Here is a 27,911-nt window from a genome sequence, read left to right as displayed (position 1 = left end):
AGTATGTTTTCTGCACTCAGGATTCCAACATGTTTTATTTTGCAGACCACTGGTGTGTACTTTCGAGGACCAACATTATAGAGATTCCTATAAAGTGTCCAGTTAATGTCCTTCTCTGACATCTTCCTCTGCCCGGAGCCAGGTTTGATGGCATCAGTTCCAGCTCTAGGTGGACACAGTGGCTCCTGAAGGACACAACCACGCTGCAGCCTCTTCCTTTCAGGGAATTCCATTTGCCCAGTGGCGGGTTCCTGGTTTTCTGTGTTGAGGAGGATGGGCGAGTTTACAAAGTGCAGCTTTGGGGCCTGTTAGCAGGAAGCATTGTGAGAAAGACCTGAGGATGTGATGCTTTTCCTCTACTGAAGACAGGCGCTCGAGGAACCAGTGCCCTTGTGCTTAACAATGGGAACCCCCAGCTGCCTCAGAGGTTAAAAGATAAGGAAGCCCCTGTTTTCAAGAAACACAGATAACACCTTTGTAGATTGCCTATTTGTTCTAGAACTACAAAATTTAATTCAAGAAAATATAGGTCCCATGAAAGACTTAAAAGTTTTATAAAACTAAAATCTAGTTTTTCCCAATAAATTGTACTTTAGGCAAAACCCTCCCAAATGCTTCTAAAATAATACTAAAAAGGGCATTTGATTATACAAGAGCAATTAAAAAAATTAAATATTTATTTGAATAACAACTTTTATGTTTGAGCTGCAATGTTGGCAATGCAGGTTTTTAACAAAGATCACAAAATGCGCGCACAGAAAAGTATGGGCGTAGAGACAAAATGATGCTAAGAATTAGGCTAAAGAGCTGCTGATTTTAAACAAGAGGCCTGAAATCACTATACAAAATATAAAATGTATTAAACGCTACCATCCACAGAACAGTCTTTATTATTGATTATATTTAAAAATTATTTGCCAAGTAAATTAGATACTGAATTATAAATGAGTATTATACATGAACCCCCATCGGAAGGCAATTCCTTGTCACACTATAGAACATCTAATTACATTGCAAAAGTATCCTTTTTCCTATTGGTGAAGAACCGTTAATGGTATTACTGCAAGTATCAGGAAAGCTTAAAAAAAAAAAAAAGTTTTGTTTTTTTTACTCCAAGTGCTTTCCATGCAGAGTAAAGCACCTGCCTTACTGAACTGAGTGAGCTACTGGAGAATGTCCTGGGTCAAAGAAATGCCCTCGAGTTGTTAGACTCAGCTTTACAAATCACAGACTCGAAGGAATCATGCAACCCTCTGACTACTGGGAGACCATCATGTCACTTACCAATTCTGTCTTTCTAGAATGCCAACTGGGACATTTAAATAGAAAATGAGAAGACACAGACTGCCAGGTGACACTGCTCTCAGTAATGTCTTGGGGTGGGAAGCACCTTTAGAAAGCCTATGCGGCAAGAGATACGCATCTAAAGATTCAAAATGAATCAACAGTATTGGATAACAATATCATTCTCAACTCAGAAGCTGCCTCGAGGTTGGGTGCATCTTCAGTTAATGTAACAGGAAAAGAAGGCCATGGATTTCATTTTATTAATTGCATCCACTCACAAACTGACCTAGGGTCACCAGATGTGTAGACACAATGAGATTTTTGTTGTTCTTAGAGTCTTTAATTGAAGTGATGATAAAGGAAATAGATCTATTTAAAAACAAAATCCAATAGCTATTTCTGTCTAGATTAGGAGGTGGCACCAGGTGTGGGATTCACGTTTTGCGTGGCTACTTGAGGTGCAACTTCGATAATCCGAGGTTTGTCGATGATTCTGGCTGTTCGGTTGCCCTTCTCTACAATCCCAATAATCCATGCTTGGTGGCCTTCGCCGTATTTGGGGGACTTTATCTCTGCACAGAACCGAGCTGCTTGCTCACGTGGTAAACAGATTAGCAGGCCTCCTGGCAAAGAAAGAGAAGAGGTTACTATATGTGGCACTGGGAGAGAAGAGGGCTTTGTGCCTCCACCAAAGCTGACTCACACCGAGAGGCTGCTCCACTCCAGAGACAAGGCAAGTGATCTGTTGGTAAACTCCTACTATGTTAACACACTAACAAACCCAGCTAACTTCAAACTGAAAATGACCTACCTAATCACAGGACAGCAACCTTCTCCTCCACACTACGGAAACACAAGCAGAAAAGAAAGGCGTTTGGGGCCAGAATCACAAGGGCAGTGACCTTCTATTCCATACTAGGACACCAACAAGAGAAGGGGACTCTTTCACTGTGCTTCCCTGCATGGATGCCTCATCCCTCCCAGAATGAGGCTGTGTCAATGTTTTTAAACTTACTACTCATCAGAAAGTCTTTCCTTGAAGATATCTGCATGCTAGTCTTGACTCTTAACTTTCTACCGAACACAAAAAGACCAATTTTTCTTCCTGGCAGCCAGGCAGGAAAGCGTGAGTTTCTAAGAGACCAGGGAAAAACTCTCAGAAAACTCATGTAATACTCACTTGGTGCCCACTAGGTGGTAGAAACTGCTCCAGCCAGATGGCAGCTAAAGCAGTTCTAACTACTTCTAGAAACACTTTTTGTGAGCTACAAGTTGAGGATGCCAAGTCCTTGCAGAGGGTTCTGTGGGCTCTAACCCTGGATTGATACCATAATCTTTTAGGGACCCAGGCCCATGACAATCAGTTTCCTGGGAGTTGGGTCTAGGAATGTATGTAAAAGTAGTAATAGAGAAAAGGAAATGGAAATGAGAAAAATTGAAGAAGAAAAAAATAGGAGATAAAGAACTTAGAAGGAAATAGAGGCAGCAAGGGAAAGGGAGAAAGAGAAACATGGGGAAAAGGGAAGTATCACCCTGAAGTACAGTACATACACCCTAAATATACTATACACACTCTGAAGCACAGTACATACACCCTGAAATAAAATAATACACCCTGAAGTACAGTGCATACACCCTGAAACATACTACATACACTCTGAAGCACAGTACATATATGCTAAAACATACTACATATGCTCTGGAGTACAGTACATACACCCTGAAAGTACTACATATGCCCTGAAGCACAGTACATACACGCTGAAACATAGTACATACACTATGCCACATTTTCTAAAGATCACTATTATTTTTAATTATGCCTCTGCTCATTAGTGAGGGTGTCCATGGAGGCCAGAGACATTAGCTCCCGGAGAGCTGGAATTACAGGCAGTTGTGAGCTGCCAGATATGAGTACTGGAAACTCCCCTTTGCAAAAGCAATACATGCTTTTAAATTCTGGGCCATCTCTCCAGCCCCATACTATCCGACTCTTAAAACAACTTTTTATTTTTAAAATTGGATCTCAGTACATAGCCTGGGCTGGTCTCAAACTTGAAGCCATCCTCCTGTCTCTGCCCCCTGAGCAAGAGGATTAAAGCATGTGCAAGACACACTTGGATCTTTTTCTCTTTTTGTTGAGACAGGCAGGGCTCTGCTATGTTGTACAGGTTAACCTCAAACTAATTACCCTGACTCTGCTGTCCAAGTAACAGGGAATACCGTGCTAAAACACCAAGTTTAAATGCTTTTTAAGAAAAAAAAAAAAATGCAGTCTGTTTCATCTTATCTACGGTTGTTAAGAGTTCAAGGATTAAGTTCCCAGTGAATCAGATATGACCTGTCTTTCCTGAGCTTCCATCTTCCACACCACTATATCAAAAAGGAGACACAGTCTCTGCTACAGTTAACTCAAAACAGCATCTCAGTCACACCAGAGGGCACTGCAAACCCACAGCAGGAGAGGCATGGCTGTCATGCCTGACCTCATACAAAATGGGGACTCACTGGTGCCCAAGGCTTTCTTAGCTTGATCAGGGAACAGGACCCTTGTACCTGATGTTTCCGGACAGGTCCCATGCATAAGGCCGAACATGTTTCCACAGGCTTTGCTCACGGCTGCCATCTTGGCCAGCACAGGAAGGTTGTGAATCACAAATGACACCTCGTTCCTCTGTTGCTTGGCCAGGTTCTGTGCATGGCCCAGAATCCCGAAGCCTGTGATGTCAGTGGCTGCATGAGCATTGAACGTGTGCATAAGGCCTGCAGCTGAGAGAGGCAGAGGAGTGACTTGAGAAAAACTCACCTTTCCCCACTCAAAATCTCTATAGAGAGAGATGGCACAAAGCAGGGTTAGAAAGTCAACAGAGACCAGGGTCAAAGGCTGGAAGCTGGGTTCTTCTAGCAGTCTAAGCCACTCAGCCATGTGGAACCTAGAACAGTTCCATCAAGGCCAACTTCCTACTAAATGAAAAAGCTGTAGAGGAAACCTGTCAAAAAAAAACCCTACAATTTACTACCACGTTTCAAGATTTCTTTTAATTTTTACTCATTAAAGCTTTGAGATATGGTGATCCAGACTTGTCTCAAACTCCTAATCCTTCTGCATCACCTTCCAAGCTTTGGAATTATACAAGCATGTGCCGTACCAGGCCTTCAGGTTTTCTTATTCATAACAGCATTGAGGAAAAACAGTTAACTGAGCTGTTTAGACAAAAACTGAGCAAAATATCATTCAGAGCTCTCACATGGCCTGTGGAAACACTTTGCATGGTGCATTCGATGAGTCAAAGTTGTATTTTTACCATCAACTAGGATCCATGATTTATATGAGGGCTCACCATGTGCTTATAAATGTGTAACATAATCACGAGAAGGGGCTTCACTGCCCTGGCCTCGTGGGCCTCTTTTACTAGCCCTTCCTCCTTTCTCAGCCCTGGCAGCCACTCATCTCTACACTGTCTCCATGGTTTGCCTTTTCAGGAAGGTCATGATCTTTTCAGACTGGCTTCTTTCATTTAGCAACACACAGTAGGCTCTTTCATTGATTGGCAGCTCCCTGCCTTTTAAAACTGTTCAGTAATATCTCACCATCTGGACATGCCATTTTATCTGTTCACCCACTGATCACTTATCTTGGCTGTTTCTAAGCATGGCAGTTAAGGGCAAAGACACTGTAAACAATGTATGCAGATTTCTGTGACAATTCCTCTGGAGCAAACAGCCAAGCTCACCACTGTTAGATCATATGGCAATAACATTAGTTCTGTAACAAGAAGTCCAACTCTGCTAGAAAGTGGATCTGCATTGTGCATTCCCACCAGCAATGAACAAGAGTTCCTGTTGCTTCCCGTTTTTGTTAGCATTTGGTGTTGTTGGTGCCTGCACTTTGGCATTCTGACAGGTGTAAGGAACACCTCACTGTCTTAATGTGCAATTCTCTCAGGACATATAATCCCGAGCATCTCTGGATGTCTTACTGCCAGTATGCCTTCTCTGGTGAGGTGTCAGTTCAGATCTTTTTAATTTTGTTGTTTTCTTATTTTTGAGTTTTGAGAATTTGTCATGAATTTTGGCCACCAGATGATTTCATCCCACTCTATGCCTTGCCTTTTTGTCTTCCGTGTGTGCACATGTATGTGGTGTGTATGTGTACATGTGGAGATGAGAAGCAACTTCAGGAATCATTCCTCAGGTGCCATCCATCTTGCTTTGTGATTTTTAAAAATATTTTTTATTATTTTATGTGGATTGGTGTTTAGGTTGCATTTGTGAGCCTGGTGCCCATGGAGGCCTGAAGAGGGCATCCAGTGCTCTAGAACTAGAATTATAGATGGTTGTGAGTTGCCATATGGATGTTGGGAATTGAATCCAGGTCCTCCATTAGAGAGCCAGTACTCTTAGTCACAGAACCATCTCTCGAGTCCTTCATTTTGCTTTTTGAGATACTGAGACCTGAGGCTCATTGGTCATAATAGGTTGGGGGGCAGCAAGCCCCAGGGACCCACCTACCTCTGCCTGCAGCACTAGGATTTCAAGGGTATAACACCATAGCAGCTTTTCAGGAACTGAACCCAAGTACTCATGACGGTGAGCAAGCACTTTCTCAGATAAGCTATTGCCCAAGCGCCTTGTGCACAGAACAGTTTTTCTTTTTTCTTTTTTCTTTTTCTTTCTTTTTTTTTTTTTTTTTGTTTTTTCGAGACAAGGTTTCTCTGTATTGCTTTGGAGGCTGTCCTGGACCTCACTCTGTAGACCAGGCTGGCCTCCAACTCACACAGCTCCACCTGCCTCTGCCTCCTGAGTGCTGAGATTAAAGGTGTGCGCCACCAATGCCCAGCTCAGTTTTATCCTAATTACATTCAATATCCATCTTCTTCTTTCAGATAGTATAAAACTTCTGTTTATCTAACTATTGTATCTAAAAACCCATCTCCAGGCCTACTACCACCTAAATCCTCTTCTGTGTTATGCTCTTGGAGGTCTACAGTTCTTTAGTATGTTTAGATCTATAGCAATTTTGAGTTACTTTTTATAAAAGACGCGATCTTTTATTTCTGTTTTTGCATATGGATGTGCACTTGTTCCAGCACCATCTGCTAAAAACCCCATCTATTTCCCTCTTCTGGTCTGGCTTTGCTCTACTGCCAAATGTCAGTGTGACTACAGTTGTACTGTTCTATTTTCTTAGTAAGTAAAAACTATGAGAAGTTTCATTTTAAAATAGACTGTTCATAAGTAGACTGTTTTTCTAGTAGAACATGATTTGGTCATTCAAAATGCTGTATATATAATGACATGGATAAATAATCATAATGAGAAAGGAGTAAGAGCAGCCACTAAGTGCATGTGCACTTGTAATGACCACTAGTTTAAGGCAACAACAGTAAGCTGAAGGCAAATATTTAAAAGCCATGGAGGAACACTTAAAAAAGTAAACTGATGTTGTTTTGGGATGGACAGCTATGTATAATTTTTTTCTGTACTATTTTTTTTTTTTTGCTGTTGTTTTTAAAGAAGTATAAAATTGACTTTAAAATAACCACAAAGTCTGGGTAATTAGGAATGACATAATTTGCAATATATATATATATATGAAAACATGACAAAGTTTTAAAAATATTTTTAGTTACAGTACTCATTTACCCTTATTCAGTAAGAATAATTTTTTAAAAGATATTTTATGCTCTAAACAATAAGGAAAATATAATAGACATATTCCACAACTATCTTTACATTTCTATTTCAATACAAGTACATTTCAAAGCATTTTGATACATAACATGAAATCATGTACCACTGCTATGTACCAAAATTTAGTTTAATTAGATCTTTCAAGTAACACGCAATTCTAACTCCCAAGTGCTATTCAAGTGTGCTTTAGTAGGTGTTGTGGTGGTGGTGGGGGAGACTCAATATCAACCATGTATCAGAACTGTCACCTTTACAAGGTGAACTCTTTCCCTCATATATGAAGAGCTAAATCAACAATAGGTAGAAATCTCCCAAAGCAAAAACACAAAGGTCTTAAAGAAAAAAACAGAAAACATGTTCTAAACAGGAATCAGGTAGAAACAAGAGGCTTTAACTTAGGCATTGGTATTTCTCTACTGATCTGCATTGGTTTTAAAAACTTTTCTAGAGATTGACATTGAAAGGAAGCTCGTTTCTAATTTAAATAAAAAAAAAAGAATGAAAAGAAAAAAAACCTTTTCTAGAGAGGGGAAAGAATATGATAAAAACATATTATATTGAGCCTTCAATCCCAGCACTCAGGAGGTAGAGGCAGGCAGATTTCCGTGAGTTCAAAGGCAGCCTGGTTTACAGAGCAAGTTCCAGGACAGCCAGGGAGAAACCCTGTCTCAAAAAAACAAAAACAATGTGTGCGTGTATATATACTATATTATATACAAAATTTATAGATATTATATTGAAAATTCAAACAACAAAACCAAAATGACTTCTCTATTGGAAGCATATTATCCCATCTGCTCCCCCCACCCTTTTCTGGAGTTCTGGGGCAGGGCCTCACCACTTTGCCCAGGTTGGCAATAAACTGTTTAACCAGACAGACCTTGACCTATGATCCTCTTCCCTTAGCCTCCTGAGTAGTTGGCTTGGGAGAATATATTTGTGGAGGATTTGGGCATTCTTGGTATAAACTGGGTTAAATTTTATGAAAGATAAAGGTTCGTGCCTAGATTGTTTTTGGTTTTGCAAATAGTGTCTACTTGTTCCAGCAGCATTTGTTGAAGAGCCCATCTTGCCTCCGCTGACTTTGCTTTGTTCGACTGCCAAATACAGCAGATGTTTACATAGCAAATACTGTCAGAAGACATTAGTAGGTGAAGAAATGGTTCAGTGGGTAAAGCACTTTGCCATGCAAGCACGAGGCTCTGAATTCAGATCCCCAGAACCAACATTAGACCTATGGAACATCTGCTTTTCTAGCATTCCTCAGGTGAGATGGGAGGCAGAGGCAGGTGACTTTCTCAGTAGTAAACAAGCCATCTGTATCAAACAAGGCTGAAGGTGAGGACCAACTGAGATTGTTCCTCTGACTATCAGGTAAGTCCCATGGCACCCACATACACATATTCACACAGGTATAAAGGGTTAGGGGGAGACAGTGCACAAAAAGCTAAAAACAAACTTTCTAGAAATAATGTTTAAGATTTTAAAAAGACCCATGAGAAGTGACTCCTTAATTATAAAATATTTAACTGGTTCAAACACCAATAAAACAGTATAAGATGATTAAAGTAGGAGCTAGAAAGACAGCTCAGCATGTAAGAGTGCTTACTGCTCTTCGAGAGAACCCAAGTTTGGTTCCTAGTACCCAACACAAGAAGTTCACAACCTCTTGTAACTCCAACTCTAAGCAATCCGATGCCCTCTTCTGGCCTTCAAGGGCACCTGCACAAATGTGTTCATACATATAGACACATGAAGACATACTTTAAAAAGAAAAAAAAAAAAGATGCTTAAACAGTGTCAAGAATTGCCTTGGTATACTGGTTTGTCTTATGTCAACTTGGCACAAGCTGGAAGGAACCATAATTAAGAAAATACCTCCATAAGATCAGGCTGCATTAGTTAGGCATTGATTCCTAGCACTACATGAAATCAGGTGATTTCACAGTTATTTCAGCACTCAGGAGACAGACAGGAGGACTAAAAATTCAAAGTCAATGGAGGCCAGCCCAGGCTACATGAGACTGTCTCAAAGAACAAAACAAAAATAAAAGGTCATAGGCAAATGAGTGATTTATCTCACCCTGAACATTTAACTGATTTGAAGTTTAAAAGAAAAGCACTCCCCAACACACACACATTTTAAGTTAAATCTTTGGAGACACATTGTTAAAACAATCCGAGGAAGGTGAGGGCATGGAGGTGCAGGCCTTTAATCCCAGCACTGAGGAAACAGAGGCAGGCTGATCTCTGGGAGTTAGAGGTTAGCCAAGGCTACATAGTGATACCTGATACTTTGTTTCAAAAAAAGAAAAGAAAAAAGACAATTAATAATCCATTGGGCCTCTGGGGTGCTATGGCTGACTCTTATCACAGAAAAACAGCTAAGCTCTCATAGCTATTCTCACAACTGCAATGTAACAGTGACTTGCTTAGAATTATGGTTGTAATTTGATTAAAGAGTGTGTGTGTGTGTGTGTGTGTGTGTGTGTGTGTGTGTGTGTGTATGTGTGTGTCTACCAGTGTACACTGTAGAGTGGAGACACTGTATCAGAAACATGGAAATTTGATCAAAAGGAGATCTGCTGCAAATATGCTACATGATGCCCTGGCTATCATATAAAACTCAGATCCAGTTTCAAAGGGGCTCATGATGAGTAGCTGGAACATTTTTGTGTTACCTGACCAGTAAATCTAAATGCAAACACCGGAAATGGGAAAGTTCTAATAACCAGTTACCAAACAAATGTCACTCCATGGTACATCTAAATTCAGTTTTTAAATGCCTTGTCTTTCTTGTAATAAAGTTAGCTTTAGAATATTCTACCCTTGACATATTTTGAAGCCTGGAGGCAAAATCTGCTCAGCCAGGGTAATTTTACTACACTCCTTATTTATAGGTTTTTGTCTATGGCCAAGGAAGCTATTTTACTACAATTAAAACAATAGCTAGGGCCAGGAAGAAAGTTCAGTAAAGTATGAAACCTGTGCCTGGTACCATATGCTGGGGAGGTGGAGACAGATGAACACCTAGGGCTTGTTGGACAGCCAGCCTAGCCTAATAGGTCGGCTCCACGTCAGTGAGACCCTGCCTCAAAAAATAAGGTAAAGGGCACTCACAGTTGACCTCTACACACATGCACACACACATGCATGTATACTTGAACACAGGCATGCACTCACCTATATAAATGCATACACATATATGGAAAAAGGGCAAAATTTGACATTTGTACAGCACCCAATTTGTAATGTTTTACATAAATGAATAGAACTCTTACCCAATAAGGTTGTTTACATCTGTCCATTCAAGTAAAACAAGCCACTATCTCTAACTAGTTTAAAATCATGTATTAAAGCCTATGCAGTGACTGAAATGAGCAATGGCCACCACTGGCTCATCTATTTCACAAGCCTCTAATAAATAATTTAATACCCTTTCTTCTATCAGTTGCCTTGGTCATGGTGTTTGTTTTGTCACCGCAACAGAAGAGTAAGTAAGAGTCTATCTCACAATTGAATGGGAACACTGTTTCTACTGAAGTTCTTTTTCTTATTAAAAAATACTTCATTATTTTGAAATTCTGTGTATGTGAATGTGCACATGATGCCAAGTGCTCTTGGAAGTCAATCACACAGTATGGACACTAGGAAGTAAACTCTGATCTTCTGCAAGAGCAGCTGGCTCTCTTAACCACTGAGCTACCTCTCCAGTTTTGGTTTTTGAGACAGGGTTTCTGTATGTAGTCCTGGCCATCCTGGAACTCACTCTGTTGACCAGACTGGCCTTGAATTCAAAGAGATCCATTTGCCTCTACCTCCCATGTGCTGCAATTAAAGTGTGCCCTACTGGGATTCTTAAAATGCATGTTGACAACTGGCTTGAAGGAGAGGCAGGCACATGTAGACATTAGAATGAGAAATTATCTAACAGAAGTCACATTTAACACCTTCTACTGAGAACATGCCACACATAGGTTCTCCTCAACTTACAGCAGGGTTCAACAAACCAGTATTACTTTCGCATTAAAAAGTTGAGAAGTATTAGGGAGCTGTCATAAATGAAACTATAAATTAAACACCATCTGCCTAGAGATTCCCAGTAGTAATCTACAAAACCAAGAGAAGATGATGGTGTTTAGTCATCAGTCATGTTCTTCCCCAGCTTGGGTTTCTTTACTTTTTTATGACTGAAGAGTTGGGAAAAAAAGACCACTGTGAATTAAGACTGGATGTTGTCAACTAAACCTCAAGTATCTGTTACTTGGTCTTTCCCAGAACATCTGCTAACCCTTGAACAGAATGGCTTTCACCCCATACCTGTCCTGTTGAGCCGTGCCATGTTCATCATTGCTTCTTGGTATGCCAACTCTACATCTTCTTGGGTGACCACTAGCTTAATTTTATTCCATTTTTCAGGCTAGCCATAGGAACACAGGTGAGAGAAAGAGAAAATGTGATTCATCTTTACTTCTAAATAATTATAAAATGAACATTTTTCTTAGTCATCTTCTGGGACTGGGGTATGTCTAATATGTGTGCATATTGCTGGTGATCAAACCCAGGACCTCACACATGCTCAGCATATCCTGTACCACCACTAAGCCACATCCCAATCACTGGGAATTTTATTTATCTAGTATGTAAAGACAAAAATGTTTTAACTGTACTCTTCTGTGACTAATATTTTTCAGTGGAACTACCACCAAGTTATTGTCTGTTTATCCCACATTTTCATAGTAAAATACCATAGCATGCTGGATATGGAAACCTGTGCATCCCACTCTTATTTGGCCAGGTAGAAATCCCTTTATTAACACTGTTTTCAAGGCCTGATGATGTAGCTCAGGCAAGCACTTGACTAGTATTCACAAAACCTTGTGCACTGTAAGAAGAACAGAATTTTCCCATGTGCTTGGCTCTCTTTCCCATCTCCTCTAATAGGTAAATTGCTTCCATTTTTTGTTATATTTTTTACTTTAACTGATTCCTGCACTACAGCTATCTTAACACAAACAGATATGACATTTTTAACTGTCCATGCTGAGGACAGCAAATAAGGTACAAACAAAAGGACAAAAAGACCTTACTTAGCACCACAATGTAAGTTCATGGCACAAAGATTCCACAGACCACTAAGTACTCTATGACTCATGCATTCACTATCTGTCTTGAACACTACAAACAATACCCAAGGTGCTGGGGTCAGGACTATAGTGGTAGAACTTGCCTAGCATATGAGAGTCTGAATTTAATACCCAGTATCACAAAATCCAATAACCTTCCACCCACTGGCTAGACATCAGGAATAAACCCTTAACTCCATTACTCGAATCTCATCCAGAAGTAACATCCACTTTAATATCTGTACCTACCATGGCAGTCAAAAACCAGTATCCTCAGACTATATGACAATTGCCTCTAATGCACACACATACACACAAACACAAACACACACACATACATTACGTTATTACATAGTATTTGGAACTTGCTCTTTAAAATTCTTAATAGTCATCAAAAATAAGTAAGTAATGAAGCAATGGTGTGTGAAGCAGAAGTGGACAGACCAGAAGGCCCTGGCCCCCTCATTCTTGACACCCCATGCCTGTCCTACTTCTACCCATCATGCAAGACTGTGCAGGCTAAACAGTCATACTGGACAGCACTTCTGTGGCCTATCTTCCCAGCAACTTCCCAGGATGGCTTACATTACTGGCTAACGAGGGAAAATAAGTGAATAATGTCACCACCTTTGAAATTAAACATTTTTTTGAGATTTAATTTTATGTATTACTATTATAATTATCATTTTATTTAAGACAGGGTTTCTCTGTGAAACTTTGGCTCTACTGGAACTTGCTCTGTAGACCAGCCTGGCCTCAGCCTCCTGAGTGCTGGGATTAAAAGTGTCACTACCAGCTGAAAAGATTCCATTTTTTAATATTTTATGTCTATGGGTGCCTTGCCTAGAGGCACTTAAGTCTCTGCACCACATGCATGTAATGCTCATAGAGGCCTGAAGAGGGTACTGGGTCCCCCTGGAACAGTTGTTAGTCACCAAGTGGGTGCTGAGAAAAGAACCCAGGTCCTCTGGAAGAGCAGCCAGTGCTCCAAGATTGCTGAGCTCCAAGATTTCATAGTGGCTATATCAAACCAAGATAAATGGCTGATAAATGACATAAGCCTTACTATTCTTTCCCAACTATTTCCCAAGACTGATAGTTTCAGATGGTAGTTCTTTAAACACACCATGATATATGAGGGGAGAGCAAAATCTTAGTCATTGGAGCTGTCATGACAAAAAAAGAAAGATGACAGCTCTGTGGGATAATGCTTGCTTAGGGGGAATATCCCTCTCTTCATTCTCCACAAGAATCACACATCTAAATGTTCTTAGTTACTAATTAATTCAAAGTCAACACTAGTATATAACAACAACCCCAAACCTCATGACTAACATATCAACAACTAACCCTATTTATATAATTTTGAATGTCACTTCCTAGAATTCTCATCTCACATTATCTGATGCCTAAAGTTGGGCCTTACCTCCTTCAAACATTACATGGATTAAATTTTCATTTATAAGAATATGGATGATTAATCTAAGGACTTTACTGATAACTTTACAGGGGTAAAATTTAAAGTTTGCATTTCCCAAACCTTCCTCCAACTTAAACAAAAACAAACAATTAAAAAAATCTCTCTGAAACTAAAAATCAACTCTGAGAGCTAATTGTTCAGCTCACCTCCACCCTCACACCAGCCCCACTCCTCAACAGCCCTTTACTTACAATGTCCAGCCACTGGTGCACAGCAACTGCAACTTGTGTCCCCAGGGGTTTTGTCAACACCAGCACATCCCCTGGTACTGCATTATCTGGCCTAAGGAAAAGAAAAAAGAACCTGTTCTAGTCAAACTAACCAAGGAAACTAGTGCACTATTAAAGCAAAAAGGGAAATTTTGCTAAAAAATGTTTTTGTACTTTTTTTGGGCGTATGATTGTATGTGTATGAATACACATGTGTATGAGTTAGGAAGAAGCCAGGGTGTTATGTATCTTCAGTCTTTTACCACCAAATATTTTTTGAAATAAGGTCTCTCATTGAAAGAACTCACCATTTTGGCTAGATTAGCTGGCTAGTGAGCCCCCAGGGACCTGCCTCCTTTTGCCTCCCCAGTGCTGGGATTACAGTAAATACTGCTAACACCCAGCTTTTATGTGGCTGCTGGAGACAGAACTTGGGACTTCATATGCCGTCTGTTAGGAGAAGGAGACCTCCAAGTAAGACACAGGATGCTTAATGGGAATGTCTTCAGCTACTGTAGTCAAAAGCACTTCCACTAATTAAATGTGAACAATGTGCTCAACTTCACTCTTATGAGTAAGATTCAAACCACCAGGCAGAAGCTGGGCACAGTGCTACCCACATGTCATCTGAGGTACTTGGGAGACTATGGCAGGAAGATCAAAGGCTGCTTTACACAGCAGCCCTAAATAATAACTCAGAGAAAGACAGAAAGGGCTGGACCTCAACAGCAGAGCCATTTCCTTCCACAAACAAGTGGGGGTTCAACCTCCCAGTAGTAAACAAACAAACAAACAAACAAAACCCAAAAACCATCAAGTGGAATAGCAAAGATTAAGTCTGTTAATACACTGTCAATCAGGATACGGAGAATCTGGCTTATTTGTTCGCTGCTGTGGAATGGAACCTTTATGAAGGGCAGGCTGTCAGCATTACTGGCACAACCCACCTGACCTAGGGATTCCTAGAACTTGTCCTAATGACCTACTGTAAGGTTGCTCTTAGAGTGTTAGTTATGGCATCAAAATAACCGAGCTGCCAATAGCAAATACATACTAGTAAGAGGGTGCCTATAATGGGAACCTTGAGCTCTCAACACAGATCAGGGCCACTCTACTACAGATTCTTTTTATATCTTTTAAATTCTGACCCAGGTTAACATATACCTACTACCGACTCATCAAAAACTGAAGTAAGGGACAAAAAGACAGCTCAGGGGCTCCTTGCCACCAACTCTCAGGACCTGGGTTCAATTTGTAGGACTCATGTGACAGGAAAGAATCAATTCCTTCAAGCTGTCCCCTACCTCCCCAAAAATAGATAGATAGATAGATAGATAGATAGATAGATAGATGGATAGATGGATAGATAGATAGATAGGACAAGGTGCCTTTTCTTATATATTTTGGCTGTAAGCCTAGCCTTTAACAGCTGAGCCACATCTCCAGTCTGAGGATGCCTTTTCTTAACGTTACATGGGAAGTGACAATCTGTGTTGAAATCTATCTCCAAAGAATGCAGAGAAATGCTCTCCCTACTCCAAGGAAACTACAAGATAAGATGCCTGACACCACCAGTCATCAAGAAAACACAAATCAAAACCATAGTGGGATGCTGGCTATGTGCAGAATGACATCATAGAACAATGAGGGGATTGGAGGCGATGTGGAGAACTTGTGTCTGTGCATACACAAAATAACAAAACAAAACTGAACTTGAAGAGCATTCACAGTAATAGGAGAAAACAACTCAAATTCCACCAATCAATGAGCAGAACTGTGGTATATACAAATAAAAGCTATTAGGCCATAAAAAAGCACTATGGAGTCAGGTGATGGTGGTGCACACCTTTGATCCCAGTACTTTAATCCACAGAGGCAAGTGGATCTCTGTGAGTTCAAAGCCAGCCTGGTCTACAAAGGAAGTTTTAGGATAGCCAAGGCTACACAGAGAAACACTGTCTAGAAAAACAAAACAACAACAAAAAAACTATAAAAAAAATGTCATACTGAGCATGGTTCCATTTATATAAAGTGCTCAAAACAGGCAAATCCTTACAGACAAAAAGTAGCTTACTGGTCTCCAGAACATTTGGGGAGGAAGGAACTGGAAATGTCTGCTAGTGCAGACAGGCTTGCTGTGAGGGATACAAACATTCTGGGTACTGGAGAGAGTGATGATTGCTCAAGCCCGTACTCACAAAACCAATGAACTGTACACTTACAATGGTGACATGGAGATAGAGCTCAATGTGGAGTACTACTTAGCAGACATAAGAAGCTGTGTTCAATCCCAAGTACAATAAATAAAAAACCAGAAAAGCTGTCAAGGCAGCACTTACTGCAATTCTTGTACCGAGGAGGCTGAGGCAGGAGAATCATGAGTTTGAGATCAGTATGAGATACAGAAGGACAGCTCGTCTCAAAAAGCCAAACCAAAAATAGACAAATAAATTGTTGAATAACATGATATGTACTTTTGTTAATTGAAACTTACAAGGTCTAATATTGCTCAAAAATAGGATCAAAGTTCCCATATATGCTACAAATCTATGAATATAAAAATAGTACATGTTGGGCTGGAGAGATGGCTCAGAGGTTGGGAGCACTGGCTATTCTTCCAGAGGTCCTGAGTTCAGTTCCCAGCAACCACATGCTCACAACCATCTGTTATGAGATCTGGTGCCCTCTTCTGGTATGCAGATATATATGGAAGCAGAATGTTGTATACACATAATAAATAAATAAAATCTTTAAAAAATAAATAGTACATGTTAATACACTAATTGAGACCAACCAAGCTATGCATGAAGGACCAGCAAGTGATAACTAAGTAGAAGAATTCCCTCTCAGGGTGATGAAAGTGTGGTAAGGAACCTTGGTGATTCTATACTCTGGATAGGCCAAACCCCACTGAACTGCATACTTTAAATGGGTGAGTTGTACAGCAAGTGAATGACGCCTTGATATATCTTATTTTTAGAGAGGATGAGAGAAAAACAGATTCCGACATGAAACAAAAGCCAACTTACATGATAAATTCATTGGGCTGGCAGACAGTTGTGGCAACTCCTCCCAGAACAATCCAGGGGTTTAACACTGTTTGGCCACCCGTTACAGAGGTTCCGGCTTCTTCTGCCGCATCTTTAAAACCCTGTATAATTAGCGGTATCACTTTATCCCTTTCCTAGGGTTTAAAAGGACACAGATGAAAAGTCATGCAATTCTGTTCAAAACCCAGAAAGGATGGTTCTACATTTTTTAGTGTGTGGCGCACACCTTTAATCCCAGCACTCGGGAAGCAGAGGCAGGAGGATCTCTGTGAGTTGAGACCAGCCTGGTCTACAAGAGCTAGTTCGAGGATAGCCTCCAAAGCCACAGAGAAACCCTGTCTCGAAAAAACAACAACAACAAAATACAAAAACAAAAAAAAGATAAAAACCTCCAGAGAGCCAAAAGCTGACAGGCAGGGTAGGGTACAATAAAGCAGGGAGTGTTTCTAGCTATAAGCATGTTATCAAATGCTGGAAGGTGTTACGGGTTACAAAGTGAATGAAGCCCAGATAAGAGCAGGGAGTATAATGAGCTGCCCACAGGGCTGGCCTAGACACTGATGACTATTAGAAATCAGCTCTCTGCTAGTCCTAAAGAACACGAGACAAGCTAACTACACATACACAGCCCTGCTTTCAAAGAGGCTTGGGCTTATGTCTAGCAAGGAATGGGAAGATTTGCTGAGAGATGTGAAGTAAGACATCCTCGGCAAAGCCCTCGCTGAGACCACTAGGTACTACTGGTCAGAGCACACACTGCTAGGTAAAAAAAAAAAAAAAAAAAAAAAAAAAAAAAAAAACCACAGGAAACTGGGTTATTAGTAAACCATGACAAACTGATGGGGGGGTGTTATGGAAAGAGAATGGAAATAAAAACACATCTTGTCAAAATAACCTAAATAATGGGGATAGAGAGATGCTCAATGGTTAAGAACATGGCTTCTCTTACAGAGAACCTGAGTTTTGTTTCCAGCACCCACACGAGAGTACACGACTATCTAACTCCAGTACCAAACACACACATGGTGTGTACTCAGATACATACTGGCAAATACTCATGCACATAAAATAAAATTAAGTAACAATAACCTAAACAGGAATCCATCCCTGGTTCAAAGAACAGGTAAAAAGGACAGACAACCAGGCAGTAACAGAAACATGAGCATGTGAAAGCGTGGGGGCCTTAGCCTGCAACAGAGACTGCTTGTTATCTAAGTGTCCTCAGTTCTGAGCCAACAAGGCAATGCCTGACTCAGGCCTGGTACTAAGGCACTATTAGTGTATAGCCAAGCTTTAAGTCCACCCCCCCCCCCGGAGAAATAAATAAATAAATAAATTTAGCTTTCTGTTAAAGAAGGTAGAAGATAAAGAGGCTAGGTCTCTTATTTTAATTTACAGATAAATGTCCCAAAATGGAGAGCTGTAATACTTGAGGCCATGTTTATAACTATAAAATGAAATCAAACCAAATACCAATGGGTGAACCTCTGACTTACCCTGTCAGTCATTTTATTACTGACTCCAAGGAGCATCAGCATATTGTCACATTCTGTGACGCCCATTGCATAGAGGTCACTGAGAACATTAGCACATGCTATCCTGCCCTAGGAAGAGAGCAGAGATATGAGAAACACAGCCAGGAATTTTCCATCTGTAGAAACAAAGATGGAGCCTATGAAGCAGTGCCCTCAAGAACTCGGGACTTTCCAGGAAGGGCAGCTCCCAAGACAAGACTCTCAGCTGAACCTTCCTTTAACTGTCCAGCCACCCACTCACACCAAAGAATTCACATTCCTCCCCATACTAACTTTCAGAGCTCTGACTGAAGACGGGAATGGGAGTTGGGGTGTCGGGAAGAGAAGCAGTTAGGACAGATGGTCTGTCTGGGAAAGACCAGGGAACAGGGGGCCTGATACAGTCGCCTAAAGGTGAACTTGGAAACCCACACTCAGCAGACCACAGGGAAGAGTTGCCTTGGCTGGTTATAGACTAAGAGATGGGTTTTATGTTATTGGATTAAGAAACTTTTGCAGTTTCTTTTTCAAACTGTAAGAAATAAACAGGAAAATCATCTTGCTTGAAAAACAAAATAGGATAAATAACATACAAGCCTAAAGACAAATTGGGGGGAAAAAAATTCCCAGTAAATTCTACTGCTTTATAAGGAATTTAAACAATATCCAGTAGGAATGTGGCAATAAAGATTCTATTGCTCTGGAAGACTTTTTAAATATTAAGTTGCCATTATCAAAATTATCTTTTTCTTTTCTTTTTTTACAGGCAGTAAAGAGAAAAATAACAAGATTTCCTTCCGACATAAGGATGACGAACATGAAAGCGGCACCTCATCTGCAGTGGCTGTTTCTGTTTTTGTGAATTCCAGGAACATTTGCAGCCTTCTGCAGACCCACTGTCAACAAGGAGCCTGGAGGTGGTATCATGGGCCATGAGCAGACAGTACTGGCTGCTCTCACACGCTCTTAAGAGATGCTTTGCCACTTGGAAGGAGGACATTCGGGTGTGCTGCTTTATGGGAATATAGTTCCTAACAACCTGTCTACTCATACTGTCCTCAAGTGGGAAATGTCCCCATTTTCCTACCACATGGCCTGAGTTCCTACAGGGAAAGCTTGATCCCAGTGTCCTCGACACCCAGGAACGACACCTGGCATTTTTGAACAAGTGGGATATTCCCATTTCTTCATTGGCTTCTCCTGGTTGATAGAAGTGGGATTAAAGACTAGGCAGATTAAAAGGCTGCTGGGTGTAAGCACGTAACGAATGACTGACAAATGTGTCTGCACAGTAGCTAGAACTTTGTGTGTGTGTGTGCACATGCCATGTGGAGGACAGAGATTGATGTCAGGTGTCTTCCTCAGTTACTTTCTACCTTATTTTTCAAAACAGTGTCTCTTACTGAACCTGGATCTTAACAATTTGGCTAGCCCAACTGGCCAGCCAAGCCCCAGGAGCCCTCCTGTCTGTTTCTGGGCATGAGGATTAGAAGTGCATGTTGCCACAGTCAGCTTTTACTTGGGTCCTGGGGTCTTCTTACATGGAAGTACTTCTCCCACTGAGCCATCTCAAAACTTTAATTCACTGATCCCCTAGATCACAGAGGGGCATGTAATACAGTGGTGAGTGGGCATGCAGGTGGCTGGGTGACCAATTTACTCTAACATTTATAAGAATACAAATTTAACAAGTCCAATTCTAAGTAAGCCATGCTTGGTGGTGTACACCTTTAATTCAGGTGCACTCAGGAGGCAGAGGCAGGCAGATTTCTGAGTCTGAGGTTCTAGGACAGCCAGGGCTACAGAGAAATGTGGTGTGTGTGTGTGTTGGGTGGATATGAGGTCCAATTGTGGTAAGATTCCCAAGTTCCTTTATTTGTGGCAAGGAAACATTTATAATCAGTGCTTTTACAAATGTCAGAGACAGGTACAAGGAAAGAATGCAGAGAACACCACTCTCTCAAAACAACAGCTACTGTTACACACCTTCAGGTATAAAAGCAGCAGAGATCTCCCTGTTTCACCTGTTTCATTTAGCGTCAAGTGTGAGAGGAGACATGCCCTGTGTTTCTGGCTGGAGATGTTGCTATACTTTGTAATAACACATGTCAGCTTTTGTGACTACAGGGGTCAGGGGAGGGTAATATAATTGGGATACAGCAAAAGTAGAAAAACACAACAAACATAAAATCCAAACCCAAAAGCACATACAAAACCCAGCCAAAACCAAACCCAAATGCATAAAATAGTTCCAATCACAAAAAAACAAAAAAACACAAGGCCAAACTTACCATCATGTAAGGGTCATCGACGATAGGATAAATGTAATCTGTGGTTTGAACCAAGGAAAGACCACCATGCCTCAAAGGAATGACGCAAGTATCCATCCCAATGCCTGGGAAGGTAGATGTTGCCAGCAACCAAAAATAAAAGGAGAAAAGAAAAGCATTTTATCTTGTATGAGCAACATTTAGCAAGAGGATTTCTACAATATAACAGCAAATTCTATACTGCCAACCAAACTATGTGTATGCTATCAATAACAACTAAATCAAAATATAATCAGCACAGGGTAGGAAATATGAATAAAATTATGAAGTCCCTAAGATGTAATATGGCAAAAAATTTGAACCTTACTGAGGCCTTGGACATTTTCTTTTTGTTTTCCTTATTATTTTATATTCCTGAATTACGTGATTGATGCCTTTTTTTTCTTTTCTTTTTTTGAGACAGAGTCTCTCTATGCAGCCCTGAATAGCCTATATTCACTCTGTAGACCAGGCTGGCTTCAAACTCACAGAGATCAGACTGCCTCTCTGTCTACCAAGTGCTCGGAATAAAGGCATGTGCCACCACAACTGGCTCATACAGAACTTCTTTGAAGATAACAACAATACAAATGGAACTGTTGTTATTTTATCAATAGCTATTTTGTGACACCAATTATCTAGATGTTGTTATACTAGATGTTATTCTATTTCCCCCAGAGTATTTATACTATATATTTCATAGTGCCATCCCTAAGCAAGTAGCCCTCGACTACTTTTAAAAAGCTAGCTGAGCAAGCCAGCACACAGTATTCCTCCTCCTTGGCTTCCCTTGAGAAGAGACTGCAACCTGAAAGCGGAATACCCTTTCCTCCTCAAGCTGCTTTTGGTCATTGTGTTTATCAATCACAGCAACAGGAAAGCAAGCTAGGACATACACTAAGCAGTTTAGGCTTCTACTCCACTGTTATGTCCCCAAAGCAGCCATAGACTGTATGTTCACACAAGAGTGAGGCTGCATTCTAGTAGTTTTATTCACAAACACATGGCAGGTCAGATTTGTCCTGGAGCCACACTGTGTGAAACACTAATATAAAGAAGAGACCTTGGTGAGCTGGGTGAGAGGCCAGAACCACTGCATGGAGTTCAGACAGGGCAAGCTAAGAGAAGCACATGAAGGAGGACACTGTTATGAAGCTTGAATATGTAGCTGACAGGAAGAGCTCAAGGTGCCATCCTGGACTGTGGATTGTAATTAGGTTGATAATACATTACTGTATATCATACAGGGTCATGACATACACAACTGACAGAAGAGGAGGAGATGAATCTCTATGGGGAGGATACAGGCGTCCAGGAATATTACCAATAGGCCTTCATCACAAAAAGGGAGTCAGGAAGGTATCTATGGGCTCAGGAGGAGAGTAGGCCTGTCTAGCATTCATATAGCCCTGGGTTTGATCTCTTTCTCCCTCACACCGACTGTAAGGAATAAAGAAGGGATAAGTCTGAGATGAGTCTCAAAAAACTAGAGATTCAAATTGAGAGCCAGGGATAGTCCAATAGTACAGGTAGAGGACACAGTAAAGGTAGTCTGGGGGGAGGTTAAATGCAAGAAGCTCAGACTGAGAAGCTCTGGCCAAGTTATGGGAATTCTAGGTCTTCTCAAAAAACTGAAGTCCTCTATCAAAAAAAGAACACACTTATCATACTAGAGTAACAATAACACATGCTTGATAGCTGTCTCTCTAGTTCTTAACATTCCTTTACTTAGTGTGCAGCTAGTTTTATGTCACCATTACACAAGCTAAAGTCATCTGAGGAGGGAATCTCAATTAAGCAAATGCCTCCAGTGATGCACACCTTTAATCCCAGCACTCAGGAGGCAGAGGCAAGTGGATCTCTGTGAGTTAAAGGCCAGCCTGGTCTACAGAGTGATTTCCAGGACAGGATCCAAAGCAACAGAGACCCTGTCTGAAAAAACAAAAACAAAACAAAAAAGAAAAGAAAATGCCTCCACAATGGGAGAGCTGGACCCACCCACCCCTCACCATGCATGCAGGAGAGCTGGCCCTGATCCTTGCCTGAGGGGGGCAGTCCTGGTGCAGGCCCAGACTGACCAACTCAGCTACCACCCAAGCCCACATCTAGGGCTTTGATTTGGCTCACCCCAACATCTACCAATCTATGACCTGGCAAAGTGCGTGAAGGGCTGTAGAACCACAGCCACAGGATCTCCATGACTGCAGCAGCAACAGGATATCTGAAAGAAGTTTTGGTGAGGGTATAGTATTGATGGTGTAGCAGAAACCAGAGGCCTTGAACCAGACCAACAACTCATTGCAATAAATATTTGCAAGTAAAGCTGTTTAGGCATAAGGATATACTGTGTGATACACCCAAGCTCCCAAGGCCACTATGACTAAAGAATATATGAAGGAGAGGTGGGAAAAGACAGAAGAATGAAATTTCTATTGTTGTTTTTGTTTGTTTTCTTTTGGGGGGGCTACAAGGGTGGAGCAGACATGGAAGAACTGGAAAATGGATGGAACTGAGATGCATGATGTGAAATTCTCAAAGAATCAATAATAAAACAATTACAATAAAAAAAAATACCTCCGTAAGTTCCAGCTGTAGGGCATTTTCTCAATTAGTGAATAATGGAGGAGGGCCCACCCATCGTGGGTGGTGCCATCCCTGGGCTGGTGGTCTTGGGTTCTTTAAGAAAGCAGGCTGACAAGACACATGGGGGTGGGCCTAGGCCCTATCCCAAAGGATATGATATACTCTGATGACCCCCTATGGAAGGCTTCACCCTCCCTGGGGAGCAGAAAGGATATGTGATAGGTAGGGTTTTAGTTGGGGGTGGTGGTGGTAGGGGAAGAGGGGAGGGAGAGGGAACTGAGATTGACATGTAAAACAATCTTGTTTCTAATTAAAATTAAAAAAAATCTGAAGGAATAAAAAAAAAAAAGCAGGCTGAGCAAGTCATGTTAAACAAGCCAGTAACAGCACTCCTCAATGGCCTGCATCAGCTCCTGCCTCTGTTTTACATCATGCACATAGCAAAACACACCCAAAGAACTGTATTTCAGAGCCTAGACTTTCTTGTGAGCTCTGTGTTTGAGAAAGGGAAACCACTAATGACACAAAGAATTTAGAAAAGAAAACAACATTGCCCTCAGCTCCAGTCAGCATTCTGGGGTCAATTTCAAGTTCATGCTGTCTTCTCTCCTTTGTGTGTATGTGTGCGTATGATGTGGATGGGTACAGAAACGTGTGTACATGCACATACAGGTCAGAGCGGCAGTTCTCAAATTTGTTCACCTTTTTTGGAGACAAAGTCACTGGCCTGGGAATCAGCAAGTAGGCTACGATGGCTGGCCAGCAAGCCCCAGGAACATATCTATCTGTCTCTTCCTTCTCTGCCCTGGGACTACAAGCTCACACCAACACCCACTCCACCCCCAACAGTGTCTGTCTGTCTGTCTGTCTGTCTGTCTGTCTGTCTGTCTGTCTGTCCCTGTCTCTCTCTCCCTCTGTGTTAAAGATATGGGTCAGGAGGATCAAACTCACTGAGGCCCTCAAACTCCCCAGTATTCTCTTCCAAGTCTGCAGCAGTCTTGTGTACCCTCAAGTTTTCAACCCAAACATCCTGCAAAGAACCCCTAGTCCCTACTTTCACTAGGGCAATGAAGAGAATATGGCATTGTAGAGGCTATTTGAGAGAAAAGACAGGAGTTTCTGCTTAGCCTCAGCTAACCAAAAAAAATGAAAGTAAAAAATATCTTACTGTAGTATAATGATGTCACACATATACTCTATAATTTAAAACCTGCCAACTCCATGCTCTGATGCTTTTCAAATTCTTCCTTTAAATAAGTGACTTTAGCAGTTACAATGGACATTGAGATCCTCTGACAGAACAAAGCAACACAGGGAAAAATCTGGTTGCTGACTGTTGACTACACTCTGAGTGCCAGAGTATCCAAGACATGGTATACATACCAAGCCGTGGCATAACAGCTCCCAGAAACTGCTCATCTTCTTGGAAGTGGTTCTCTTGTAAAGACTCCAGCAATTTCTGTAGGACATCTTGGGGCACTTTGCAGCCTGTGCCTTTCAGTTCAGTAAACCTGGTTAGGCGGAAGCTCTTGTCCAATTCATAACTTTCCGGGTTAAAGGACTCCCGAGTAGACATGGTTCTGGGGCCACAATCTTCACAGTTCAGCCCCTCCCCTCCCTCTCTTTATCCACCAGGTTTTCTGGTTGTGATCCACCTAGGTACCACCAAAACACAAAAAGTCATTGCTAAGACTCTGAACAGGTATTTGTCAAGAATTAGGTGAGTGAATACACATTAGGGAAAGGGGCAAGGACTGCAACTGCCTAGACCACAGGGAAGTACTTTTAAGTCATGCTGGAGTAGCAGATGATGAGTACCATCATGGACACCTATTGAACCTCATGGTGGGAGTGTGGTTATAATGGTGGCTAAGGGCAAGCTTAGCCCTTAGCTAAGCCCTTAGCCCTTAGCCCATGTGGAACCCGACACTTGGGCAGTTACTTTCCAAAGTTCTTCTGGGGTTCAGGGCTAAGAAAACTGGTATTCACTATTTGCCAGCCAAAGGCTGTTTTAGAAAGCAGAGGTGTTAGCTAGCCATTTTGCTGGTAAACCTACAGCTGTCTTTTGCTCTCTCACAGAATAATAAAATAGCCATCAGAAACTGCAGAAAGCAGGACACAAATGCATCCCATGACCCATGATTTTTTTTTTTAATTGAGATAGAGTCCCTTTATATAGTTCTGACTTCTGGAATTCACCTTGTAGACCAGACTGGCCCTGCCTCCCAAGTACTGGAATTACAGGTGTCCCCACTCTCCCTGGCAGTATTCTTCAAGACACTAAATCCTAATTTTAAAAACAAGTTTTCCTCGCAACCAGATAACACAGTACCAAACTAATAGATGTCACTGAAGGACACTACTTAAAAAAACAAAAACAAAACAACAAAAAACCCCAAACACTTCCAATGGCTGTAAAATACAGTAGGGTTTGTGTTAAGGAGGGTGCTTGCAAAGTTCTCTGAAGTTTTTAGCATTCCTAGAAAGCAAACATCCCACCCAACAAAACAGCACACACACCACTGACAAAACACACTACTGCTCATTACTAGCTCATGCCAAAATGAAACAGTATCACTCGAAATAACTAGTAATATGGGTTCTGGGTACCACTCACTGCATTTCTGGCACAAGCTCTTCTGTTTGCAGCCTTCCATCAAATCAAAATTCAGTAAATGCTCCCTGGGATTTACAAACTTTCCGACTGATGCTTTATTGGGCATAGGATTACATACACCCCAAGTTTTAGGGTCAGTTTCTCCCATAAAATTCATGATTGAGAACATAATTACCAATTACAGAGTTTTCCATCCCCCGGGAAGCATATCACTTATTTAAAATAAATTTCACAAAGCCCAAATTTGGGCAGTTATTCAAACCGACGTTCCAAACATGACATGAGCAATGATTTCAGCGGGAAACTACAGATTATATATATATACATCATTCAAAGAAACCAAACGTCTCTAAAGAGCAGTGTGAACCAAGCAAGTTACCGAGATGGGAATTTTGATGCTTGTTTGAAAATTACAATGGCGAATTACAATTCAACTCCGAAGCAAGGTTTGGAACAGCAAACTCCCTCGCACAAAACGAAACAAAACAAAAAACCTTGCATTTAACCCTATCTCGTCTCCACCAGGTACAAAACTGGGAAACTGCACTTCCCAAGGCATCTATTTTCCTACCTCCAACCCTATCCTACGGCCACAAGCCAAAGGAAGGAAAGAGATTCTGTGCAGTCCCTTTCTTTTTACACGCTGTATTTCTCTACATTTTCTGGTTAGGAAAGTTTAAAAACACCTTACATCCAGAAAACTCAGTTCTAAAACTCAACAGAAGGAGACGTTAAGTCCCCACGGTGGGCTTAACCTCCAAGCAAACTCGAGCTATTGGGGGAGGATGAAATTGGCTGTGCTTTGGAGAGAAGAGAGTAAGTCCGACCTGGAAGCCACATGTTTACACCTTTAAAACAATGACATGAATATTTAAAGACCGCGTTTAACCCCTTCGCTCCCGCGTGCGGGGCGGACTCCGGCAACCGGGTGCAGTGGGACAGCAGACTTACCTCACCGCCAGTCCCCAGGCCCCGCGCGTGCACACAGGCCCGGGAGCCGCGGCGTGCGCGCCGAGGCCCCGCGCCCTCCATGGGGCCGGACGCGGAGGATGCCACTCAGGGGACACCTTAAATCTCAGGCTGCCGCCTTTAAAGGCACGGCGGGCGCGGGCCGCGTTCTTTGTACGGTGCCGCGCCGCGGGCAGGGCCATGCCACGCCACAGGCCCGGCGTCGTCGTCGTTGCCGCCGCCGCCGTCGCGGTGACCGTCGCCGGCGGGGACCGGAGGGACACGGGGCCGAGTGGGCGGGGAGCCCAAGGCGCAGCGCCAGGACACCGGCGGCTACGGCGCTGCGAACGTGCGCGCGCGCGCGCGCGCGCGGGCTCCCCGTCCCGCCCGCCACACAAAAATGTCGGCGGGCGAAAAGATTAACCCCTGCGTGGCCGCCGCCGCCCTCCCCCTCCGCTCCTCCCTCCTCTCCCGGCCCCGCGTGCCGCGGCGGCGACGGCAGAGAGGCAGCGGCGCGGGCGGCGCTTCTTTTTTAAAGCGGCCCCACCAAACCCTGGGCTCGGCCCCTCTCCAGGCAGGGCGCGCGAAGGGCCCCGGTGCACGGCTCCCCGGCCGTCCCGGGCGGCCCGGAGGGGGATTTGCAACGGCCGCGCCGGGCCTGCGGCCCGATATTCCCCTTTAAGCCTGCTGTCTCGCCCCCCCTCGCCAGGCCCGCCGCTTACCGGCTCGCTTTGCGCCCTCCGCCTCCTCCCGAAAACGGGCCGCGGCGCTCCCACAATGCACCGGGCGCGCCGGGCTCCCTTAAGCGTCGCCTGAATAAAAATGCTGCTCCCGGTGGCGGCGGCACGGCCCCGCGCTTGGACGCCGCGTGGAGCTTGGCCTAGGCTGGGCGCGGCCCTCCGGGAACCGGGCCGCCGCGCTCCCGCCCGCCGGGCGCGCGAGGGTCCCTTTAAGAGCGGCCACCTCCCTTTAAGAGACGGCGGGCCGGTGACCGGAGCGGCTCCGTGTTGCTTGGTGGCGGTGGCGGCGGTGGTGGTGGCTGCGTGCGGCCCGGGAAGGGGGCGGGGGCGCTGTGCAGAGGCCCGAGCGCGGCA

The 27,911-nt window shown here is 42.6% G+C and overlaps 1 protein-coding gene across 4 annotated transcripts; it reads right to left on the bottom strand.

Moving 5' to 3' along the window:
* Window positions 1-2: 2 nt before the first annotated feature.
* Sephs1 (selenophosphate synthetase 1) lies at window positions 3-27,677 on the bottom strand. Of its 4 annotated transcripts, none has more exons than XM_027405192.2 (9): window positions 27,540-27,677; window positions 24,636-24,907; window positions 20,652-20,755; window positions 18,343-18,450; window positions 16,826-16,980; window positions 13,779-13,869; window positions 11,302-11,401; window positions 3,844-4,056; window positions 3-1,910 (listed from the first exon to the last, which is right to left on the bottom strand). In XM_027405192.2, the coding sequence occupies exons 2-9, from the start codon at window positions 24,826-24,828 to the stop codon at window positions 1,696-1,698; spliced, it is 1,179 nt and encodes a 392-aa protein (XP_027260993.1). In that variant the 5' UTR covers window positions 24,829-24,907; window positions 27,540-27,677; the 3' UTR covers window positions 3-1,695. The 4 variants fall into 4 exon arrangements, with proteins under 4 accessions (XP_027260993.1, XP_035298719.1, XP_027260994.1 ...); XM_035442828.1 differs by having other exon boundaries at window positions 16,826-16,947; XM_027405193.2 differs by lacking the exon at window positions 27,540-27,677 and adding an exon at window positions 26,821-27,058.
* Between the last annotated feature and the right edge of the window lie 234 nt (window positions 27,678-27,911).

The sequence above is a fragment of the Cricetulus griseus genome, chromosome 3 (assembly GCF_003668045.3).
Source record: "Cricetulus griseus strain 17A/GY chromosome 3, alternate assembly CriGri-PICRH-1.0, whole genome shotgun sequence".
NCBI lineage: Eukaryota > Metazoa > Chordata > Mammalia > Rodentia > Cricetidae > Cricetulus > Cricetulus griseus.
Note: the sequence above shows the minus strand (reverse complement) of the source record. Positions and strands in the feature narration are given on the sequence as shown.

Excerpts from the sequence above, each read along its gene's own strand:
- Sephs1 (XM_027405192.2), bottom strand. The coding sequence starts at position 24,828 with ATGTCTACTCGGGAGTCCTTTAACCCGGAAAGTTATGAATTGGACAAG. Across the intron at positions 18,451-20,651 it reads TCGATGACCCTTACATGATG|GGCAGGATAGCATGTGCTAA; the intron begins GTAAGTTTGGCC and ends CTCTCTTCCTAG. Across the intron at positions 1,911-3,843 it reads GACCTGTCCGGAAACATCAG|GAGGCCTGCTAATCTGTTTA; the intron begins GTACAAGGGTCC and ends TTTCTTTGCCAG.